Source organism: Pseudorca crassidens, chromosome 13 (assembly GCF_039906515.1).
Source record: "Pseudorca crassidens isolate mPseCra1 chromosome 13, mPseCra1.hap1, whole genome shotgun sequence".
Classification (NCBI taxonomy): domain Eukaryota; kingdom Metazoa; phylum Chordata; class Mammalia; order Artiodactyla; family Delphinidae; genus Pseudorca; species Pseudorca crassidens.
The window spans coordinates 30,186,443-30,201,713 of NC_090308.1; the positions used below are offsets into that span (position 1 = coordinate 30,186,443).

General features: G+C 38.8%; 1 protein-coding gene across 2 annotated transcripts in view; it reads right to left on the reverse strand.

Moving 5' to 3' along the window:
* Nucleotides 1-233: 233 nt before the first annotated feature.
* The window catches only part of LOC137204532 (uncharacterized), a 285,170-nt gene continuing 270,132 nt past the window's right edge, over nt 234-15,271 (reverse strand). Inside the window, exon 10 of one of the 2 annotated variants that reach the window (XM_067702070.1) lies at nt 234-502. In XM_067702070.1, the coding sequence (XP_067558171.1) occupies nt 422-502 (81 nt within the window). In that variant the 3' untranslated portion in view covers nt 234-421. The remainder of the gene's footprint in view (nt 503-15,271) is intronic. The other variant, XR_010933679.1, reaches the window with a different exon arrangement.

Consider the following 15,271-nt stretch of genomic DNA (forward strand, 5'->3'; position numbering starts at 1 on the left):
GCAAATACGAACTAGGCAATACCTCCTGACTCTGGGGAATTGCCAGGTGCACGTGGATAAAGGGAGAACTCAGGGACACAGGAAGGAGAAAGGCCAATATTTGTTCTCAGTATCTGGCTGCTAAAACAATTGACGCAGATCACACTGGCTAAGAAGAGGCCAGTAGGCTGAGCTGAGGGGAGGGGAATTGTCTCAAGACATGGAGGGAGTTTTCACATCCTGTTAGACTTGTGTTATTTTTTGCAGTAAAGCTATGGAAAATACTGGAAGGTTTGGGCAGGCAGTTTGAAAACAAAAGTTGTGCTCCTTGTAACTGTATGCTTGCCTCTTCGCCAGCCAGTGTGTGCAGAAGAGAAATGGCCCAGCTGAAGATCATTTCCTCTTGCTCCGATGCTCGTTTGCAATGATTGATTCTTAAAGGTCACTGGATGGCTCGCCAGCACATTTTTGTACAAGGAGTCCAGCTTTCTGTTTTGACGTTAGTCAGATACACATGTGGCACCTGAGGAACAAAGAGGAGACGGGAAAGAATCAGATTTTCTTTTGGCTCAGTCACTGTCAACTTGGAATCTCTTACATGTCTGAGAGCCTTATTTGGCCTAGACACCCCCAACCTGGCAAAAAATTCTTTTGTAATATTTTTGTACTACAGTTTTAAGGGTTCACTCTTTGTCTTTTTTTTTTCCCACCCTTTTAAACTTTTTCCTTTTCTTTCTTCCCTTTCCTTCTTCCTTTCTCAAACTTTTCTAGACCCTTATTATATATGTCAGGTACTGTGCTGCTGGGGATGTATACAGGTATATAAAACAGTCTTAGCATCAACAGGGTTTACAGTCTAGTGAAAGATTTGAAAACAATTAGTAGCAATACAACCTTCTAAATACTACAAGGGACTCATGTACAAAATGACATGTGTCCTAGACAATGACCTGCCAAACATTAGAGGTCCAGACTAATTGGTACTTTAATACAATTAAAGTACCAATACAATACAGTACAATTTTGATCTCTCTTTCTCTCTCTCTCTCTCTTTTTAAGCTAATTTATCTCTCTATCTGATCAATAAGTGGGTTTTTTTGGTTTTGTTTTGTTTGTTTGTTTTTTTGTTTTTGCGGTACGCGGGCCTCTCACTCTTGTGGCCTCTCCCGTTGCGGAGCACAGGCTCCGGACACGCAGGCTCAGCGGCCATGGCTCACGGGCCCAGCCGCTCCGCAGCATGTGGGATCTTCCCGGACCGGGGCACGAACCCGTGTGCCCTGCGTCGGCAGGCGGACTCTCAACCACTGCGCCACCAGGGAAGCCCAATAAGTGGTTTTTGAAGATTTTTATTTTTTACCTTTTCTTTCTTTTTAAAAAGTTCACTTGTAGAAGATTGCCACGATGTGTTGAATGGTTATTATGTGCCAGACAGGCATAGTGCTAGGATTTCAGGGTTACACAGATGACTAGAAAGGGCCTCTGACTTAAAATAGTTCATGGTATTATGGATGAGACAGATTTTCAAAGCAATACCATATAATTCAGGTAGGTAAGTTCTAGAAGTTATGGATGAGGTACTATGAGAACACAGAGCAAGAAAAGGTTACTTTTCAGAGAAAACTCTAATTCAAAAAGATACATGCACTCCAATGTTCACAGCAGCACTATTTACAGTAGCCAGGACATAGAAGCAACCTAAGTGTCCAGCAACAGAGGAATGGATAAAGAAGATGTGGCACCTTTATACAAAGGAATATTACTCAGCCATAAAAAGGAAAGAATAATGCCATTTGCAGCAACATGGATGGACTTAGAGATCTATCATACTAAGTGAAGTAAGTCAGCCAGAGAAAGACAAGTATCATATGATATCTCTTATATGTGGAATCTAAAAAATGATACCAAAGAACTTATTTACAAAACAGAAATAGACTCACAAACATAGAAACAAACTTGTGGTTACCAAAGGGGAAAGGGGGTGAGGGAGGGATAAATTAGGAGTTTGGGACTAAAATATAAACACTGCTATATATAAAACAGATAAGCAACAAGGACCTACTGTATAGCACAGGGAACCATACTCAATATCTTGTAATAACCTATAATGGAAAAGAACCTAAGAAAGAATATATATAACTGAACCACTTTGCTGTACACCTGAAACTAAACACAACATTGTAAATGAACTATATTTCAATGAACATTGATAAAAAAAAAGAGAAACAGTTAATTTTCTCTGATGGACTTCCCAGGAGATGGGTGGGTCAGGTGAAGTCACAAAGAGAGGATGACGTTTGAGCTAATGCTTGAAAATGATTGCGTTCACCAGACTGGTGGCACTGTGTTTAGCTCAGATTGTACCCAAGTTTATGTACGACACAGTGACTTTTTTACCGCTGTGGAATGCATGTAACTCAAAATTAATTATTGCCCATCCCTGTTCTTAAGTCTTCTGGTTGCCTTTACTACTGTAGTCATGGTACTCAGATCCATCCCTTTCTTAAGGTCTCCCCTACCACACTCTACTCCTTTGTTTTTTGGCCCAACACCTTATAGTGTCTTTCAAGTTAACCCTCCATGATCCACTCACCTCTGAGCCTCCTCTTACCTCCAAAGGACTCACTGATACACAGCAATCAACAAAGATCCACCTAACCACATCATCATACAGTGGAGGCTTTAAAACGTTCCCCCACTCCCCTGCCCATGGCCCTGCAACAGCTTCTGTACGTGGAAGGGAACAGAATAGAAATTTGTTTTTTCACTATTAATTATCCAAACAACTACTCTACCCCCTAGAAAGTAGAAATCACCACAGTTTTCATTTTTAATCATTTTCATTCCTATGAATTATACTTGACACCCGACCTCATACTTTTCTAGGTATTTTTATACTAGTATCACCTGTTCTTGTTTATTTGTTATTCATTATAGCACATACCATGTTATATCACATCTCTATAATATATCATTATGTCACATCCCTACAATAAGATATAAATGCAATTACTGCGTACCCTGCCTGATCATCACATGCTAGTCAGATATGATTATACTGCCAAGCTCCCAATTTTCCTAAACAGAAAAACTAAAAAGGCAGTGGAGCCTTTTGGGCTAAAATGTTGTAGACTATCAAGACCAGTCTTGACTGTGAGAATCAGTGACAATAAGGTAAGTCAGCTAACAGTAGGGGACATAAGTGGTTTGAAGGTACTGAAGTCTAAGTTTAATAGATTATCGTTGGTCAAGTTAGTTACAACCAATTCTGCTGTTGCCTTTGTTCTTTAGAGAGGCTGAACTGAAGAGACCCAATTGTTTTTCATTTCTAAGAAGCAGCAGGCCAAGTACATTTTTAGGGCGTCTGCATTTTCTGAACTTCTCCTGAGTTTTTCTCGTTGAATGGAGAAAATATTGCTTTCTGAGAAAAGGTATGTTCTTGGAACAACTGCTGAAAGCTAAAAATAGTGGGAATTGAACATAAGAATGCCTGGAGGGAAGAAAGCCAAACTGTAGATTTTGGTTACTATATTTGACTTAAAACATCCACTCCAAAAGGAAGAAAACAAAATTCTCATAAGTTTTATTAAAATTCCAACTGATATTATTTGAAAAGCAGCTATCTTATATGATTGAGATTTATTTCCCTTAAAATAACACATTTCGTTTCATTAATTTTTCTGAGAACTCAGTATTAATTCAATTGGCATAGCATACTAGACATTATTGGTGGGATAACTAAATTTAGTTTTGTACAGGTAATCATAAAAGAAAAATCAGAATGTTCTATTTCAAAGTATAGGTTAACTTTCTCCACAATTTTTAAGAATGCCAGGTTTCCTTTCAGTTTATAGATGTCATTCTTTTCATAAAGCACATAAAACTTCAAATGAAAAATTAAGACTTGCCTACTGAAAATGGCTAATGATTTATCTGAATCCAGTGCCTTGCCCCTTTGGAACGTACTATTTGGGTATTAAAGAGAGAATAATAACACTTTTATGTATCTGCTGGGAGACAACATCTGTGAAACCATATATTTATTGATGAACCCAGAGCAAGCTTTTGTTTTTAGTCTTTTATCTAAGCCCATATACTTTAATTTTGACAGTAAGTGACACTGTGACAACATTCTAGCTCCGAGTTAATTTTCAGGCTAATCCAGCAGATGCCATTAATCTTTGAACAGTAGCAATAACATTGGCAGTTCTTCTACCTTTCCTCGTTGATAGCTTCTGAGCTCAACGGTGCGTTTTCTTTGCTATGGAAACAAATAGCATGAGGGTCCAAGGAAATGAAGCATGATAATTGTCCCAGGAGTTCAAAATTTATTGCATGTTGCTTTGTTGATGGACCTTTTATCTATGTCATTGACTGAGACAGCTCGGTGAAGTCCTCGTTCACGCTCTTAATCCTTTCCTACCCAGCACCCACTCCATCATTTGGGCTGTTTTATTTTTTGAAAACATAACATTTCAATTTTGGAAGAGACATCAAAGTTGCTGCTAAATATAATATTAGGTAAGACTATTACACTGGGAAAGAGCCATGTGGGAAATTCTTGGTGTAGCAGAGGGATTGACAACGTACTCAAAACGCTGGGCCTCAGGTAGAGTAAAAAGTCCATTTGTGAAGTATCCAATAAACTAGCTTGGGGGTTGTGGGTATTTAAAGTATGGCTTCATACACAGAATAAATGCTTTTGGGCAATCTCTAAATAATGTGGATATAAATATTGTCAAAGGCCCAATGAATTTTCTTGAGCAATCTCAATTTCAGTGGTAGAGTTGTACATTGAAACACACCATACTCCTCATTTATTAAAATAACTCTTGTGATCGTAAATCAGGTGCAGTGTCTATTATCTAAGGAGATAAAAAAATATCTGATTCTCATTACATTCCTGTGAGAGAGGCAGATGACATGCACCATTACCCTATTTTAACTAAAAGATTAACGTTGCCATTAATTCATTGAATACACATTAATTGAGCACCTAACAGGTGTCAGAGAAATTCCAGATGTTGGAGATATGCATTTACAGCCCCTGTTTTGAGAAGAGCTAAAAATCTGTGCAGAGTCTAGTGTGGAAATTATAACATGATAAACCAGAGTTAGATAGAGCCAGCAAAAATGTTTGTTTTGATCTGTATAGATTTAAAAAATTCTATTGCTATAGCTAAAATAGATACTTTTCTCTCCAAATCTTGATTTTTAGGCTTTTATTTAAAACCTAACATTGGGCTGCTGCTTAGGGGAGGCATCTGTTCTTTAGTTCCTACCACTTCCTGGCAAATACACGAGGCCACTTCCTTCATTTGTATGTAGTAGTAACGCAAGGAATTGAATGCGAGAATCTGTAACGCTTGACAATTCAAAGTGAGAAGTTATAGGGAGTATAGTAAGCAGAATTTCAGGATGGCCTTCACAACCCTCACCCCCTGATACTGTTCCTGTGATTATGTCTTGCTGTATGACAAAGGGGAGATTGTCCAGATAGGGCTAGTCTAATCACATAAGCCCTTGAAAAACAGTTTTCTCTGCCTGGGAGCAGAGGAGAAAGTCAGAAAGATTTAAAGAATGAGAAGCACTCAAGTCACCCATGAGAAGGACTGGTTGACTGGTCACTGCTGGTTGATGATGGAATGGCAGAGCTGAGACTGCCTCTAGAAGCTGCAAGTGACTCCCAGCTATCAGCCAGCAAGAGAATGATGACCTCTATCCTGCAGCTGTAAGCAACGAAATTCAGCCAACAACTTGAATGAGGTTGGACGGCGATTCTTCACCCAGAACCTCCAAAAAGAGCCGGCCCAGCGAGTACCTTGATTTCAACCTTGCGAGACCCTGAGCTGAGAGTTCAGATGAGCTCACTGGGACTTTTGACCTACAGAACAGTGGAATAATAGATGGGTTTTGTTATAAGCCAATAAGTTTGTGGTCAAGTGTTGTAACAGTAATGGGAAAACCAATCCAGGTGAGGAAATAGCTAAAGTCAACTTGGGTGACTGGAAACATACGACCATCTTTAAGTGAGATAGTGAACATGAGAGACGGAATCAGATAAAAAAAAAAAGCATGGTTGATTTTAGTTTTGGAATCAGATCCTTGAATGGGCCATGCAGTTTTATTCACTCATTCTTTTATTTATTCAGAAGTATTTACGGTGCATATACTAGGCATTAGGCTTGGTTTTGGAGATATGGCTAAAATTGACCTGCATCCAAGTTCTGGCACATACTAAACGCTCAATATTATATTGAATTGAGTTGAATTGCATTAAATGCCTTTGAGAAGACTGAGTTTGGTGGCTTAAAATTCTTAAGTTATATAGTGAATAAATGTCTGTATCTTCACAGCCCCTACCCCCCACTCCCACCATGCTGCTTTTATCACTTCTTATTATCCTTGTTGTATATTTTTTACCTTGTTTATTCCTGAACACAGAAACACCATAGTTTAATTTTTTACCGTCAATTTAGGCATTATATTGTATGTATGTTTGAATATTGCAAACAGAGTTCTTAAAATTTGCCATTGAATCAGTGGACTGGACAGGCTGGGTTCTCTCGTCTGCAGGTTGCTCCTCTGCCTGAAATACACAGCAGATCGCAGGCCACGGATTCTGTCCCCTAACTTGCCATCGTGATGCATCCACCGAGGTGCATCAAGCTGGTCAGAAGACTATCCCCTGCTACAATTTGTTTTGTTTTGTGTTATTTTCATTGCAAAAATCTTCAACAACTGTAAAGTTACAGGCTCTTTGTAAGACTTTCCTTGGGGTTCTATTTCAGATTTACTATAAATTTAGTCTTGTTGTGGTGAAAGATGCCAGATCTCTTGAGCTTTGCTTGAATCATGAATTTCACTAACCATTATTTACATCAAAACTAATAACGAGGGGCTTCCCTGGTGGCGCAGTGTTTGAGAGTCCGCCTGCTGATGCAGGGGACACGGGTTCGTGCCCCGGTCCGGGAAGATCCCACATGCCGCAGAGCGGCTGGGACCATGAGCCGTGGCCGCTGAGCCTGAGCGTCCGGAGCCTGTGCTCCGCAACGGGAGAGGCCACAGCAGTGAGAGGCCCGCGTACCGCAAAAAAAAAAAAACCCCAAAAAACAACAAAAAAAACTAATAAAGAGTATCCAATCAAAATCTTGGAAAAAAGGCACAGTCATTTGTTCCTGCCTTCCTGATCTTATCTTACTCCAGCTGGTCTTAAATCGTTTGGTACCAATATTTTTATCAGACTGTTTTGATCCGAATGGAATTTTTTAAAAAGGAGAAAAGGAAATTTTAGTTCCTAAAATTTGACTTAATCCAATTAGAGCAAGAAATAGAAAGAGACAAAAGAGATTTTAAAATATATGCATAAACAATCTCACTGTAAAATATAATTATTAAGTAGCTTTAAAAGTACTGAGAATTAGCAGTGTTTTAAAAATTAATATAGAATGCTTATAAGTAATAATAATAAGGTATGAAGATTTTATACATTAATAGGCTTCTGTAATCATGTTGAATAATATATGAAGAAGTGTATAAATATAGATATCTTAAAGCCATTTACAAACAAAGGTTTATTGAAAGAAAAACTAATACTCTTTCGCAACATCTTCACAACAGCCTTCTTCCCATTCGCCTCTTCAGAAAAGACTTCTCAATTAACTGTGCAAAACATTAATCTTCCCCAACCCCGTGTCCTATATTCTAGACTCTATCATATTATTCCATTTTATCTTCTCCATAGATTAGCAATAATGGAAAAGGTTACATTTATGCTTCTGTTGTAGTGTTTCCCGTCAGTGTTCTCCAACTCCCAAATAGAATATGAACTCCTTGAAGAAGTTCTTCCTTTCCACATTTATATCACCAATATCTAATACTTAGTAGATACTGATAATTATTTGTGCACGGATTAACTTGCTTTTCAAATATGGTAAATAATTTTGCCATAAACTTATAAAAAGATGTTAAAATTAGAAATAGATACAAGCACTAAGATACAGTTCTTCAATCTCTTTGTTTTGATGTAGTAGAAAAAGCAGTAGGTTTAGAATGTGTATAACTGGCTTTGTTATGGTGAAAGATGTATTCCATCCATCCAAGAAACATGTATTGAGAGCTAGTCATGTGCGGACACTCTTCCCTTTCTTTCATTTACTCATTTAATTTACAATCTGGTTGAACATTTTTTATTTTCTGTAAAATAATGACAATGATCCCCATCTACTTCTCCCATGAAGTCTATGTGAGAGTGCTTTGAAAACTGTTGAGTTACCCTACAATAGTAAGATATTATTATTATGACTAACATATTATCGCTAGAAATGAACATATTCATATAAATGAGGGCCAGAAATTCATGGACTTGTATTCAAATCTTTCTACAGCTCTCATATATGCTCAGACAAATGGAGGGTAAAGATAAATTTCTACACAATTTTTTCATGAAAGAACAAATCATATACCATGTGATGGATAACAATACATTTGTTCATTCATTTTAAAATTCATTTATTTGACAAACAATTATTGTACCAATACTACATGCAAAACACTATGCTAGGGACCTGATGTGAAATGAACTCTTTAAAGAAGGCAATTTAAGGATAAGCCAGTGTTATTTCAAATCTTTAAAAGATCAGTTGATCAAATGATTTCAAATATTTTCATATTCCTAATCATTTAAATAAAGTCTGGATTAATGTCTTGTTCCCACTTTCAACCCAGGATTCTAGCATCATGTAATGCTGATGGTAGGTAACATTTTTAGAATACCGCACCTGTACTGCTGTACTTGCATTATACCATTTAATACTCGCAACAAATCCAAAGGATAAATGTTCTATTTCATATGTTGGCAACAATGCGTCTGAGGTCACATACTTAGCCACTATTTTGTACTACTTATGCTTTGTTCTCTGAATGCCTAGATATCCCATTTCATATACCAATTAGTGGCTCAGTAATGTGATATGTCAGTGGTAATTGCTCTCCTGACTGAGCCCAGGTCCTAACTTGTGTGTGTAGATCACAGAAACATACAGTAACTAGAATTCTGTAAACACAGGCAACTTTCCATCTTGTCTTTCCCAGATACCACATTTTGGCAGCATAAAAAAGTGGATCCATTAAGTGTGGAGAATATAATAATACCTCCGAAAAGCTGGGGGATGTTTCAAAGCTTGTCAAGCCAAATCCTGCAGCAAACGCTTCTTTGACTTCACACGACTGAGGATGTCCCAGCATGTCTGCCTCTAATGTGTTCAACAAGAGTACCATTGAGCACAGTACCTTCTATGCTGGGGAAGCATGCTGGATTCCAGACAGCCATGGGTCTTCCTCCTCGCTTACTCCTCAAGTGCAGATGCAAAAGTCATTTGAAAAATAGTAAGAGTGTCCTAGTTTTAATGAGAGAACCATTACAAGAAGGAAATTCTCCTTAGCTCAATATGATAAAAATCAGATGTGATGTTTTCCTATTTACAGAAGGAGAACTTTCATCGAAATCCTTGCCTGAGAGAGATTAGAACAGACAACGGTTACACAGAAGTTTGGCTTTGCTGGAACTGAGATATGCAAGAGGGATGTTACCCATCAGCTGCCTCATTTGAAGCCTGCACCAGAGGTTCCTTGTGCAAACTGGAGGACCATGTCTGCAGCTGCTACACGTCCAAGAGTAAAACAGCTTCAGAATTCACCTAATTAACGTTTAGTGTAACAATCTGCTGAAATCTGTTTCTGTGATTGGCAAGAAGTCCAAAAGTAGCCCTTGTTTCTTTTTTTTAATTGAAGTATAGTTGATTTACAGTATTGTGTTAGTTTCAGATATACAGAAAAGTGATTCGGTTGTATATATATATATTATTTTCAGATTATTTTCTATTATAGGTTAGTATACAATATTGAATATTATTCCCTGTATTATACAGTAAATCCTTGTTGCTTGTCCATTTTATGTACAGTAGTGTGTATCCGTTAATCCTATACCCCTAATTTATCCTCCCCCTTTCCCTTTTGGTCACCATAAGTTTGTTTTCTATGTCTGTGAGTCTGTTTCTGTTTTGTAAATAGATTCATTTGTATTATTTTTTTAGATTCCACATATAAGTGATATCATACAATATTTGTCTTTATCTGACTTACTTCACTTAGTAGGATAATCTCTAGGTCCATCCTGTTGCTGCAAATGGCAATATTTCATTCTTTTTATGGCTGAGTAATATTCCATTGCGTATATATATCAAACTTTAAGAAGAAGATATAAAAGGCCTTGTCTCTTTATTCATGGAGTTATCCAAAACTGTGGGCAAGGCGGTTCAATGTACATCCAATTATGATTAGATCTTCCCCTTCTTCTACATAGAATTCTGTATATTGCATGCAGAACAATGCATCCAGATAAGTCTAGATTTAGGGGGGGACCACTGCTGTCACTGTCCTGTTTAGCTTCACTGGCATTACTTCAACATGGCCCGAATCTCCTTCTCTGTTGTAGGAAGGTCCAACGAGCTGGAGATCAGAGATTCTTGGCTCTTGTCCCACACGGCTACCAGTAAGCCATGTATGACCTTGGTTATGTCTCTTTATTTCTCCAGCCAATGAATGAGAGTTTGGAAATTTCTTTCTAAATCTAAAACCCTCTTTTTTGTTACTTTCTTTTAAGTCGACATTTCTTTTCATCCGTGGACACCTCCATGACTTTAGCTATTTGTTCACATCCCTTCTATCTTGAACAATCCAAACACTCTAATGAGGCTTCTTCAAATTCAACCGTTCTCTTGTACGGAAGCTTTAGTCTTTAAGTAGGACACACCATATATTTTCCAAGTTACTGAACTTTGGGAACAAAGGAGGGTCTGAGAGATAGCAATAATTTGTAGAGATTTTATTGGAAGGGAGGGGAATAATAGCAGTCTATGATTGTTGTAGACGATTTGAGGAGGGCTTTGCTTGGGAAAGCAGAAGTGCAGCCAGTTATCTCGTGCTTCTCAGTGACATCTGAGAATGAAGTTCTGAAACCCTCAACAGAGCTCACCAAGACCGGAATATGATTCTGTCCCTATATCCTTCCTGACATTAAAATTTTATTTATTATTTTTATTTCATATATTTCATATTACTATTGCTTCATTGTTTCAGTGGTAGTTCTGCTTTTTTTCAACTGAAAAAAAGAAGCTTACATCATAGAAGTTCATTGCTAATCAGTAGCACAAAACTAAGAATACACAAATAAGAATGGTAATAAAGGATCCTTAACAACAACTTATGCTACTAGAGTACAAAATAGTATATGTTACACTATTTAATAATATGAAACCAATTTCTAGTTATCTTAAATGTTTTTTTTTTCTTTTTTAAAGCTTATTTAATTAGGAAAGGAAGAGCTAAGTGAAACCTTTGGGAATACTTCTGAGTAAAAGAAACAAAAACGCACCCTTTTAAAACGTTTTTAGGTGTTGCCAGAAGATGGTGTAAAGAGTCCAGTCTAGCCTGGTTGTCTTGCAGCAAGGAGAGGCTAAGGGAGGTTAAAGGGGGAAAGAGTTCCCCTCAGAAGAGGTAAAGCAGGGCAGTGGAGCAGCTGGAACTGGGGGTGCTGGTGTTGGAGTGGGCGGGGGAAAGTGGTGGTAAGTTTATTTGCAAATCAGGAAACTTGGGTCCTGCCTGTAGTACTTTCTCCCGAGGCCGAGTTCCCCCCTCTCCTCAGGACAGTCATGCTTCTCTTCAGGTCACCTCCTAACTAACATGAATCTCTCTTTTTCTTTCTAAACCTCCCTCAAAGATGATTTTTGTCTTTAGAAGTGACCACACATAATATATACCCTATGGAGCGCAACTTCTCTTCTTTAGTCATAACACATTTTTGAGTGGAGTCCATGAATCTTTTCATAGACTGTGAACTGCCCGGTACTGTAACCTATAACCAATGATCCAAAGAGACTAGTTACCACTGATCAGGTGTCATGCCTTTAATCCACATTCCTCCCTCTTCACTTGAGGGAACTGGGAGAGTATGTGAAAGGGTAGTTATATCAGAGAGATGTTCCACAGGCTTCAGCTTGACGTTGTTGGAAGAGCATCCAGGTGTTCCAACATGTTCCATCTGGGCTGTCCACTCACATTGGCAGAGCAGGGCAACCCCGGAGGAAGTCAACCTGGAGGATCCCCTGTGGGGTATTGGTTTTCCTTTTCCCAGCAAAAGGTCTGGGCATGAGAGGAAAGTCCTGTTGCTATTACTGAATCGCATTCTTTGAGGTGGTTGGTTTTTCTACTGATGTGCATAGCTGAGATTTAGCAGCCCAAAAAAGCACTTGGAAAATTTTATTTTTCTGGTAAACATTACTCACCCTCAAGGCAAGTGTTCCTCTGTGGGAATACTATTAATTGGGGATATTCCTCAAGAAGTAATTGATATATGACTGTTGAGTGAAAGAGCTGCCTGATATATAAATATATGTCTATTGTCCGTTCAAAACTAGTATTTGATCGGTCTTGGGTGCTTTAGGTCCTGGTGATCAATACAGTGGTTCTTGCTCTCTTCTGAGCTTTTTTCCATAACTGCAATGGCAGGTACAGCAAGATAAGCACCAAAAGAAAAGCAGATCAAAGTTCCCCTGGCATTTTAAAGACAGGGTCTGTTACATTTGGAAAATGTCTTTGCAGGAAGTAGAATTAAAGATGGATCATGTATATGGAGCACCTGTAGTGACTCAAGGAAACACCAAGTATCTACAGTTCCGGTTTGCCATAACAATGTTAACAAAAGCCAACATTCACTGAATGCTTACTATGTACCAAGCATGGCGCTATGGATGCCACATATTTATTCTTCACAATAGCCCCTTAGTTAGGCACTTTCATTACCTTTATTTTTTTATTTTATTTATTTATTTTTTTGCATTACGCGGGCCTCTCACTGCTGTGGCCTCTCCTGTTGCGGAGCACAGGCTCCGGACGTGCAGGCCCAGCGGCCACGGCTCACGGACCCAGCCGCTCCGCGGCATGCGGGATCCTCCCGGACCGGGGCACGAACCCGTGTCCCCTGCATCGGCAGGCGGACCCTCAACCACTGTGCCACCAGGGAAGCCCTCATTACCTCTATTTTATAAGAAGACAATCGTGGCACAGAAAAGTTAAACAACCTGCCTAAAGTCACACAGCTGATAAGTGGTTGAGAAGGGATATGCAAGCTGCCAGGCCAGGTTACAGAGCCCAGTCTCTTACCCACCACATGGTACAAGCTCTGTTTTGAACTCTACAGATGAACATAATAGTACAGGAATGAGAGAAATGAGCTCACTGCTTTAGTACCTGGTCTGTTAAGGAAGCCATCGGCTTGGCAACCTTATATATTTGGAGTATAATTGCAAACCAGGAATAAAAAAAATACAGCAGCTGCGAGCTGCTAAAAACACGCTCAATCAAGGCACTAAGGCACGGTTACCGTATCCTTGGGTGGCCATAGCTGGCCTCACTTCAGCTGTATTTACTATCATCACACATACATCACAATTATTACCATATCACACAACTTATTAAAGGTTACTACAGATGTAAATTGTTTCCAAACCCAAGGCAGTTCAGATCTGCAGTCGTTGACTTCTATATTCACAGAAGAGAGTGAGTCCACAGGAAATGATGAGAAAAGAGCTAAATGGAAAAAAATATGTCTATAAGTTTAGTGCAAGGGTCCAAATCCTTATCAATTTTAATAAACCCCAGAACCATCATATCCTTGCAACAGAGCTCATTAAGAAATGTCCATGTGGGTGATACTAAGTGATGAAGAAAATCTCAAGTGACATTTGATTACTGGTTCAAGAAGAAGAAAACATAAAAAGCTGTTGAGAAAGACTTCTATTCAAATTAGTTACTTTTGAAACTGACATATAATACTTCAGGGAGTAAATACCCTGCTAGAACCAAAGCATATCTATCCACAGCAACGTTCCCTGCAGGGTCCATGTGGTTAAGGTTGATTGCATTTTTCACTTCTGTAAGACAGCAACCCTCCTGAAACAAAGGGCCTGAGCATCATGACCTTGCACGGGTAGAGTTGGTGCCTGCTGGGCACGGAGGGCCATCTCACAGCGTGGGGCTGCCAGCAGGAAGAGACCTTTTAGGGTAAGACCAGCTTTGAAGATCCAGTCAGGAGGCAGGGCTGATGGGAGGTGGCATTTCTGTCTACAGGACTTCAAAGTCGTTTATTTACCATGATAGATGTAAAAAAAAAAATGAACATGATTCACATATTAGCAAACAAATGTGCATAACTTATTCTTTGGTTTAAGACTCAGAGTTCAGACCTGTCTTGCCAACACCTGATAAAGTTTTCATTAAAATGCTGACTGTCTTAATAATGGACTAGAGGTCTCAGCCTGAGAAGCAAAAATATACAAGCACCTTTCTCTTCATTACTTTAAAAACCACTATCCTAGTATAGAACTGATGATTTTAGTAGTGTATCTACTATGACATAGGAAGCAAACATGTGAAAAACATTCCCTTAATATTCAGCTTTATTTCACATACTCTGAACACTCAGGTTTTGGAAAATGAGCACTTCTTTATAAACAGCATCAATTGCATCAAAATACCCATCAAAAATCTGTTTTCTTCTGCTTTTTGCTATCATAACTCTCCAGTTAAAAAAAAGAAACACAACAGTTAAATGATGTCACCCTGGGGAGCTTATGTGGTAAAATTAGAATTAGGAAGAAACTTCTTATTAATATATTTGTTTTTAATGTGACAACCAAAAAACTTTGCTGTTAAGCTGAGTATTAAGTCTAGAATACACAGAAGGTTTTTCTTCTCTGGAGAAGGGAAAGATATCAACAAACACTAAGGCCCTACTGTAGATCCTACTATATATACAACCCTACACCACGCACAGAGAATACACTAGTGAGGAAAAGAGAAAAGGCGTAGGTTCGGAGTCCAGTGAGTCAGATACGTGTTCAACTGCCTAACAACACAGGAAGTGACTACAGGTACCCTACTGCCAGGAAAGAAGGAGCTCAGGTACATGGAGAGGAAGCAAGTGGCTCTCTGGGCAGGAAGTGGGGAGGGAGGGGAACAAGAGGACAATGGGAGGGGAGGGTGATATAGAAGTTAAGATCCCCAGTTCTGAATTCAGCCAACAGACCTGGATTGTAAACCTAGCCTTACGACTTCCTAGTAAGGGAACCTTAAGCAAATTGTTTATCTTCAATGTGCCTTTCCTGTAACATGGGAATAATAACAGGACCTTCCTCCTTGGGTTGTTTTGAGCATTAAATGAGACCATGTATAGAAA